We start from the raw sequence: 9,591 nt of genomic DNA, 5'->3' as shown, positions 1-9,591 counted from the left end.
GCGCTCCGTGTCACGCAACTTGGGTCAAGATCTGCTTCATGCTTTGCTCTTGATGCCCGCCGTTTGGTGTGACACAGACCTGGTGGTAAGCATGGTGAAACAGTTTGAGTTTTGAGTCAGAGTCTTTACCAGACAAAGTCATGTTAGGATATATCAGTTGTCCTGTTAGGGCTTTTGTGGTGAATCCACTGCTCTGTTTCAGGTACAACGTTTATGGTCATGTTGCACCAGTGTTTAGGAGGGAGATTCCAAGATGTGAGAAGTGTGCAGGAGGGCATTGGACAGAGGATTGTGTCATTTTGGGAAAGTTGTGTGTGTCAACTGTAGTGGTGCCCATGTTGCTGGGGATGGGAAGCGTTCGGTACGAGAGTGGCAGGTTGAAGTGGCCAGAGAGTAGTGCAGAAGGTGTTGTATGCTGAGGCAGTGAAGAAAGTAGAGGCGGATGGGTCAAAGGTGAGGAATCCTGAGAGGAGCCCACTGAGTCGTAGATCTGTGCCAGCACAGAGGGAGAGGCCACAGTGTTTTGAGCTTCAGTGAGGCTGCCTTCTTAGCGTTCATAGCAATGGTTATCAACTGTACCGCAGAAAGGGAACGTAAATAACAGAAAATAGATGCTGTGGTGGCAGCTGCAGAGAAGTATTTGGGTATATGACATTTGAATTCAGAAGAGTTACAGGGTGTGTTGAGTGGGGGTGTCCCGTCCTCCCAGGCCATTGGCATGGTGTAGGAGCAGATAGGGTCAAAGTAGTGGAATGGGGTAGTGGTTTTTTTAATGAGTGTAGCTGGCAGCTGGGTGTGAGATTTTTTAGATGTTTTTTAATTAGTGGTATATAGTTGTAGTGAAATGTATATATACATATGTACTACCCCTTTTTATTTTTTGTATAATGTGATTGAACATACACTGCCGCACAGTAGGTGGCGAAATGCACAAACAAAATGTGCAACGCCATGACACCAAATAAGAAGAAGAAGAGGTAGCGGGGGCTGGTTGTGTGTTCATTGGTTGGTGTGTGTTTGTTTTTACGGTGTGGCGTGCGTGTGCGTGCGTGGACGCGTGGTACGTATGACCAGTCTAATGATACGTTCAAAACAACTCGGAACTGGGAATCCCGAAATCCGACTTCAGTCTGTTAAAACAAATGGGAACTCGCACAACAAAAGGGGCTCCGACTGGAAAAAAATTGATTTGAACGGTCATCCAACTCGGAATTTCAACTCGTGAACTCGGCCTCTTTCCAGAGCTCCGACTTATCACCCTAAAGATCCCTGACGTAATGATCTGACATTGTATTGTTCCAAGTTCCCAGTGGTTTTGAACGCGCCATCTTATCAACGTGAAAGTTGTTAACGTTAGTCAACACACTGCAACTGCAGCGCTACAAGGAAATAGATCGATTGTTGAAAAATATGTTGCCATAGAACGACATATACAAGGGTAAAAAAAGCCTAGACGATAACAAAATGAGCTGTCTGCAAGATGAATTTGAGGTAGGCTACGTTAAACTTAGTTTTAATTTGGCCAGTAACACTGTTTTATATGGTCGATTTGTATGCGCCTTTCTTGTTTGTATTGTAGTCCTACGGATCCAATGTCCAATTTGTGTTTTGGTCGATGTGAAACTTAATGTTGGATAATAAATATGTTTTTTTAATCACATTTCTCATACGTTTAGCCCAAACTTAAATAACGTCATCAAACACTATAGAGTTATTACACTTTATAAATAGGCCTATGTGGTTAGAGAGGACAGGGCAAGAGCAGTGTGTTTCATTGTGCGTTGTGTTGTTATCTGTTTTTGAATAAACCATGCCCTTAGGCTGCATTTGCATTTGTTGCAATGCTCTGTCGATCTTCCTGTTGAATGTGCCCGATCTTCTATTATATTTACAACACGATTGAGACCAGCCTGTTTATTTTAGATTACTATTGTCCTTTTCTTATTTGTCTGTTAACTCAGCTGGAAAAAAGTGTCAGGCGGTTCAGGGAGACATTCCATGGAAAGATAGCGGTGGAAAAGGCAACCTTACTGATGAGACGCTATGCCAACAATCATCAAATGGTCACCTGGGCAGTTATACTGAAGAAAGGCAACGGTAAAGAAATGGTTTACAGTAAATGCTAACCCCAGTCATACCACCATAGGAAACCCTATGGAGAGGTTTCCAAGACACCAGGTCCTGTACTAAAAAGCTTGTACAATGGGGATTCTCCGTTTAAATGTGCCCCTTAGTCCAGGAACAAAACTAGGATTCATCTGTCCTGGAAACTATCCCTTAAAGTGTCAATCTGCAGTTGCTACATCCATTTGTTGGACGTATGCATTTATGATATGTACCCATTGATTATTGAAGAATATAACTTATAAATGCCTCATGAGCTTAGTTCTACTGTCGTAACCCATCAGAACCCAAAATATAAGCTTGTTTTACTCCATTGTTTGTAAACAAAGTAAATGAAAAACAAACACCGTATAGCCTCAAAACATGGTTAAAACTATCATTTTTATATCATGGGTGGTCAGTCCTTGCATCCATAGCTCTGTGTATACATTTAAAAGTGTCTACATGTCTCCAGCCCCATCCATACATTTTTTACAGAAACAGGGGCGAGGAAGACTGTTAATGTTTCAGCTGCTGATTTCCTCTTTATCCTCTATTCAGACATGCTCTCTGGTGGTTTAACAACCATACCTATTTTATGTGTGTCAAAGGGTTGGCCATGTTGACAATCTAATCTCTGATTCTTCCTCTTTCTCTACTCTTCCCGTGCAGAGCTGGATGATGAGGACAGAAAATGCTTAGAGACGGATCAGGCAGTCAAGGTTACGTTAATAAATGCCATACTATTCTCTGTCGCTTTGTGTGTGTCTATTTGGCTTATGGGTGTATCCAGGAGGGTCTGTAATTCTTTGAAAATGTGGTCTTTGTGGTCAGAAACATGATAGTTCAGTTGTACCCTGACCCTTGACCCACCTCTCTCTCTTTCAGAATGTGGTGCAGAGACTCACAGCTGAGGACAGGGAACCTCTGGTCCCTCCTGCACAACAGGTACAACACAGTCACAGTGTTAGTTAGTCCTTTTTCATTGGGTTAAAGAGTCAATGTTCATCAGAAGACATCTGGATTTCAGGCATTTCAGTATAATGCAAAAATCTCTGTTGATGTTGAAGTTCCGTATTCCATAACCATATTGGTAATTTTAATAACACGTTGGGAATAGATTTGTGAGCTATTATAGCAACACTGTTCAAGGCCTGAAAGAGGGAATAAAACTCCTATCATATTACATTGGTCCTATATCCAATCTGATGATCAGGTTGGTAAATTGGTTGCATTGACTATTTCTAATTCTATGACTTACATTTGTCTTCCCTACAGCCCCGAGGAAGCAGACAGCCTGAAGACGATAATGATATCAAGGTCAGTCATCCACAGGCTATTTACCGACTTTACTGGTGGGGAAAGAGATGACGGGTTAAGTGGATGGCTAACTGAAAGGTGTGTGTGCGCATCGGTGCGTCCCTGCCATTATGTGTGTGGCTCGTGTGTGTTGAGTCTTCAGGAGCTGGGAGAGCGTCTGCGGGTCCTGCCTCTCACTGAGAAGAACAAGAGAATGTTTGATAATGCCCAGCGCCACCTCACCCCCTCTGTCCTGCACCAGTTTGCCTGCCAGACCTGTGACAAGGACTGGTGGCGTCGGGTGCCCCAGAGGAAGAGGGTAATGCTCTTCCATACATACCCACCTGGTATCCACCGTGGTCTTCACACATGTGTACACTCTGTTTGATATGCATGCCAAACCCATTCATAATAGTTCAAACGTATTTCTCCATGCCTGTGTCTGTAACTGTGTTTCTGTTACCTTGTTACTTTGTCTTAGAATGTGTATTTCAAATGGCCAGTTCATCTACTAACCGGGGCCTCCACTGACTGTCATCTCTCCTAGGTATCTCGCTGTCACCTGTGCAAGAAGAAATATGACCCTGTCCCTTATGACAAAATGTGGGGTATTGGAGAGTTCTGCTGCACCAAATGCACACGCTCCTTCAGGTAAAAGCTGGAGCTGTCCTGTACATGTGTGATTATGAGAAATTATACATGTGATTTAATCTCTATGCACTTGGTTTGATTTGTCCATCAGGGGCTTTGGGAGGATGGATTTGGGCTCCCCCTGCTACTCCTGCCGAACTCTGGTGATCCCAACAGAGATTCTTCCTCCACGCAAGGGAGGGGTAGGAGTAGTAGGACCCAGAAAGCCTATCCCACACAGCTGCCTCGCTGAGGACTGTTACAACAGACAAGGTTAAACTACACACCACACACATTGCGCTGTACAGAGAGTGTGTTACTACAAACAAGTACCACCAGATGGCGTCCTTTTACATGTCTGTCTGGCTGCTGGCTCCAGCCAACTAACTGGCCTTGTACTTCCATTCCAGAGCCCCATGTTCCTGGGACAGAGTGTGTCCACCCCCGCAGTCGCCAGAGGAACAGGAAGCCTCGCGTGGTCAATCCCAGCTCCATCCACATCAGCTCCGGCTCCACCGTCAACACCTGCCTGAGCCAAGGAAGCCTGGAGAACCTGTACGACCTCATCATGGATGACATCAGAGAGGAGAGTGAAGAGGACAACAGTAGTGGTAGCAGCAGCAGCTAGAGCAGCACTGATGTTACCAGTGACCAACAGTCGTGAGCAGCTTCCATGCTTCCCCAATGGTGCTTCCAACGATCAGGATATGATGGTTTACCTTAGGTTCACATTCAGTGTAAGGATGGCATCTCATAGGCCTACCGACATAGTATTGGTTCTACTTTCCTTTCTTTTTAAAAACCATGAAAATACAGCTCAATATTCACAACAGTCAGATGATATAAGTGAGATGATATAACTAGTTTCATGTTTTGCTTTTGGCTTTGTTTATGCTTATTGAAGTGTTGCCACGTGTTGTTGCTGCTACTTAATGTCTGAATGATCAGGGGAGATTGACCGCTCTGGCTACTGCCCAAAATTCTGACTTTACTTTTGGTTACCTATTCAGGAGTTAGCTTTCTAGTGATGTGTGTTCAAATATATTTGTCATATCAACTTGAACAAGAATATATTATAAAACACAAATAATGCATTTTGGTTTCCCCCCAAAAACCCAAATAATGCATGAAATCTTACTATTATTAATTTTCAATACGACTCGGGTTCAAATCAAATTGTATTTGTCACATGCACTGAATACAACAGGTGTAGACCTTACCGGGAACTGTTACTTACAAGCCCTTAACCAGCAATGCAGAGTTTTAAAAAAGTACGAAAATAAGAAAAGATTCAAAAATGTAACACAATAAAATAACAAGGCTATATATAGGGGTTCCCAGTACGTACCGAGTCAATGTGCGGGGTACAGGTTAATTGAGGTAATATCTACATGTAGATAGGGGTAAAGTGACTATGCATAGATAATAAACAGCAAGTAGAAGCAGGGTAAAAAAGGGGGTCAATGCAAATAGTCCGGGTGGCCATTTGATTAACTGTTCAGGAGTCTTATGGCTTGGGGATAGAAGCTATTAAGGAGCCTTTTGGATCTAGACTTGGCGCTCTGGTGCCGCTTGCCGTGCGGTAGCAGAGATAACAGTCTATGATATGGGTGGCTGGATTCTTTCACAATTCTTAGGAGGAAAAATCACAGACATGCCACCGTGGATTTTAAATTCACTGTAAATAATTTAGAAGATACCTATACACCAATAAAGCACAATTTATTCTGTTTGTTTAAGAATAACCCGAGAAAAACATTTACAGTGGGGTTCAAAGTTATTGATAAAGCTAAGCAATATTGATTTTATAAACTAAAGAATTCAAATACTGAGCTATATTGTATGCGGGAAAAATGTGGGAAATTTTTATTTTATACTAATAATACAATTCCTCAGAGAAAGAGATGTTGTTTAACAGGTATTATTATTTTTCTCTCAAAAAGGTAGTGATAAAAATTATTGACACCCCTTAAGATTCTTATAAATAAAATAGTCAAAAGTTTTGTATTTGGTCCCATGTTCGTAGCACACAATGACTACAAACTTTTTGGACACACTTGCGGTTAGTTTAAGTTGTGTTTCAGATCATTTTGTGCCCAATAGAAAATCATGTATTGTGTCTTTTTGGAATCACTTTTATTGTAAATAAGATTATAATGTTTCTAAACACTTCTACATTAATGTGGGTGCTACCTTGATTGCGGATAATCCTTAATGAATCGTAAATAATGATGAGTGAGAAAGTTACAGAGGGACTAAACTCCTAGGTATAACATTGGATGGTCAATTATCATTGGATGGTCAATTATCATATTGACTAAGTTGTTGTGAAGATGGGGAGGGGTATGTCCCATCTTGATTACTTTCCGGTAATATGGTCAAATGAAGCAAAGAAAAACCTAGCAAATCTGCAGCTGGTTGAAAACGACAGCACGCCTTGCCTTTACAGTGCATTCGAAAAGAATTCAGACCCATTGACTTTTTCCACATTTTGTTACGTTACAGCCTTATTCGAAAATTGATTCAATAGTTTTTTTCTCATCAATCTACATACAGTACCCCATAATGACAAAGCAAAAACAGGTTTTTAGACATTTTTTTTAAAAACTGATATCACATGTACATAAGTATTCAGACCCTTTACTCAGTACTTTGTTGAAGCACCTTTCGCAGCGATTACAGCCTCGATTCGTCTTGGGTATGACACTACAAGCTTGACACACCTGTATTTGGGAGGTTTCTCCCATTCTTCTCTGCAGATCCTCTCAAGCTCTGTCGGGTTGGATGGGGAGCGTCACTGTACAGCTATTTTCAGGTCTCTCCAGAGATGTTCAATCTGGTTCAAGTCCAGGCTCTGGCTGGGCCACTCAAGGACATTCAGAGACTTGTCCCGAAGCCTGCATTGTCTTGGCTTTGTGCTTAGGGTCGTTATCCTGTTGGAAGGTGAACCTTCGCCCCAATCTGAGGTCCTGAGTGCTCTAGAGCAGGTTTTCATCAAAGATCTCTCTGAACTTTTCTCCATTCATCTTTCCCTCGATCCTGACTAGTCTCTCAGTCCCTGCTGCTGAAAAACATCCCACAGCATGATGCTGCCGCCATCATGCTTCACCGTAGAGATGGTGCTATGTTTCCTCCAGGCATGACACTTGGCATTCAGGCCAAAAAGTTCAATCTTGGTTTCATCAGACCAGAGAATCTTGTTTCTCGTGGTCTGAGAGTCCTTTAGGTGCTTTTTGGCAAACTCCAAGCGGGCTGTCGTGCCTTTTACTGAGGAGTGGCTTCCGTCTGGCCACTCTAGCATAAAAAGAAGTCCTGCAGAGATGGTTGACCTTCTGGAAGCTTCCCCAATCTCCACAGAGGAACTCTGGAGCTCTGTCAGAGTGACCATCAGGTTCTTGGTCACCTCCCTGACCAAGGCCCTTTTCCCCCGATTGCTCAGTTTGGCCGGGTGGCCAGCTCTGGGAACAGTCTTGGTGGTTCTAAACTTCTTCCATTTAAAAAGGATGGAGGCCACTGTGTTCTTGGTGACCTTCAATGCTGCAGAAATGTTTTGGTACCCTTCCCCAGATCTGTGCCTCGACACAATTCTGTCTTGAAGCTCCTCGGACAATTCCTTTGATCTCATGGCTTGGTTTTGCTCTGACATGCACTGTCAACTGTGGTACCAAATCATGTCCAATCAGATTGATATGGATTTTTTTTTCTTTTCGATTTTATAATAAGGCTATAACTTAACAAAATGTGAAAAAGGGAAAGGGGTCTGAATACCTTTTGAATGCACAGTAACTGCATAACATCAACAACATGCATGCCAATCTTTCCTTGTTGAGGGTTAAAGAGAGATTAAATACTTATCTTGTAGTTTTTATGAGAAATATTACTTTGATGAGAATTCCAGATTGTCTGCGTAATCAAATAACATACATCTCAGACACCCATACATACCCCACAAGACAGGGGACTCGTCACAGTATTATACAGAGCCATGATCGCATGGAACGCCCTTCTATCTCCAATTAATCAAGCAAACATCAAAATGACCTAAAGACGTTTTATAAAACAACATCTCATGGCACAATAGGAACTGTGAAATGACACACACTAACACGGTCTAAGGCACTGTATCTCAGTGCTAGAGGCGTCACTACAGACACCCTGGTTAGATTCCATGCTGTATCACAACCGGCCGTGATTGGGAGTCCCATTTGGAGGCGCACAATTGGCCCAGCGTTGTTCGGGTTTGGCCGGTGTAGACCGTCATTGTAAATAAGTATTTGTTCTTAACTGACATGTCTAGTTAAATAAAGGTCAAATAAAATAAAATAAATATACATTCTTTAGTTGTATTGTTTGTATATCGTTGTATTTTATATTTGTGTGACGGTTCTTGTCTATCAGTGTTTTTTTACTTGTCGCGTTGCATGTGTGGACCCCAGGAAGAGTAGCTGCTGCTTCAGCAAAAGCTAATAGGGATTCTAATAAACCAATAAAACCAATAGTCATTCAGGATTTTCTGACACAATACATTAATTACCATTCATTTCTATTGGACACAAAATAATCTAAAACACAACCAAAACTAACTGCAAATGCATCCAACAAGTTTGTGGAGTCACAAGCTTGATGTATTCATTGTTTGTTAGAAATATGGGACCAAATACTAAACTTTTGACTACTTTATTTTTACGAATCTTTAAGGGTGTCAATAATTGGGACCGCTACCTTTTTGAGAAAAAAGTTATTATTTGTTAAGCAAAATCAATTTTTCTTTAGCAATTGTATTACTATAAAATTATATAATTTCCCACTTGTTTTTGAGCATACAATATAGCCCAGTATTTGCATAATTTATTTTATACAGTCATTATTGCTCATCTTTATCAAGGGTGTCAATGATTTCAGACCCGCTGTGCACACTCTTTGCCCCTGGAAAATAATATTTGTTTGCCAAATTGAAGCATATGGAAAGCAGTTAGGAGCTTGGAAATGCCTCAGGGATGAATCTATTTTCAAGGTTATCTTTTCCCTGAAGAAGGAGTAAAAGTTTATTGATGATTTATAAATGATCAATAAAATAACGTACTTATATCGTTATTACTTTAATTTAAATGGCATCACAGTATGTGTTACCCTGATATCTTCATATAATAAACAGAAGGTCGGACAAATAGCAAGATCCTGCTGAGTATTGAATACACAACTCATTCATTGACTGAATACAGTGGCTTGCCATCTCATGTGTGATTTAACACTGCTTATCTTCCGATGTGACAGTTATAGTTTAGTGAAAAGGGGTTGACTTGATTATAAAGCCCAGAGTGCGTCAGTAGTTTACCACACAGTAGCTAGTGGTGTGGAGAGGAGATGAAGGCAGATGCCTCTCAGTGACTCGCTCTTTAAAAGACAATTTCCTAACAGTGTGGGTGTACCTCACAGCTCAGTCTGGCAGGTAGTGAGATCTAGCCCATCTGTGACACACACACGTTGCAGTGGAGAGCGAGTGTGTACCATAAGGCAACACACCAACTAACTGACTGATGTTTGATTTGAGTTGAACTG

At 41.6% G+C, this 9,591-nt stretch overlaps 1 protein-coding gene across 1 annotated transcript; it reads left to right on the top strand.

The window, feature by feature from the left end:
- The first annotated feature begins 1,096 nt into the window (after positions 1-1,096).
- shfl (shiftless antiviral inhibitor of ribosomal frameshifting) lies at positions 1,097-9,202 on the top strand. The gene is made up of 9 exons (XM_055889010.1): positions 1,097-1,491; positions 1,962-2,097; positions 2,776-2,825; positions 2,992-3,051; positions 3,382-3,423; positions 3,566-3,721; positions 3,950-4,053; positions 4,145-4,305; positions 4,443-9,202. The coding sequence occupies exons 1-9, from the start codon at positions 1,465-1,467 to the stop codon at positions 4,658-4,660; spliced, it is 954 nt and encodes a 317-aa protein (XP_055744985.1). The 5' UTR covers positions 1,097-1,464; the 3' UTR covers positions 4,661-9,202.
- Positions 9,203-9,591: the final 389 nt, after the last annotated feature.

The sequence above is a fragment of the Salvelinus fontinalis genome, chromosome 2, assembly GCF_029448725.1.
Source record: "Salvelinus fontinalis isolate EN_2023a chromosome 2, ASM2944872v1, whole genome shotgun sequence".
NCBI lineage: Eukaryota > Metazoa > Chordata > Actinopteri > Salmoniformes > Salmonidae > Salvelinus > Salvelinus fontinalis.
This window is presented reverse-complemented; position numbering and strand designations above follow the sequence as displayed.

What these genes read in the sequence shown, in the direction of transcription:
- shfl (XM_055889010.1), top strand. Translation starts at nt 1,465, where the DNA reads ATGAGCTGTCTGCAAGATGAATTTGAG. An exon ending in TATACTGAAGAAAGGCAACG is followed by an intron (nt 2,098 to 2,775) that starts GTAAAGAAATGG and finishes CTTCCCGTGCAG; the next exon opens with AGCTGGATGATGAGGACAGA. An exon ending in AAGACGATAATGATATCAAG is followed by an intron (nt 3,424 to 3,565) that starts GTCAGTCATCCA and finishes TTGAGTCTTCAG; the next exon opens with GAGCTGGGAGAGCGTCTGCG.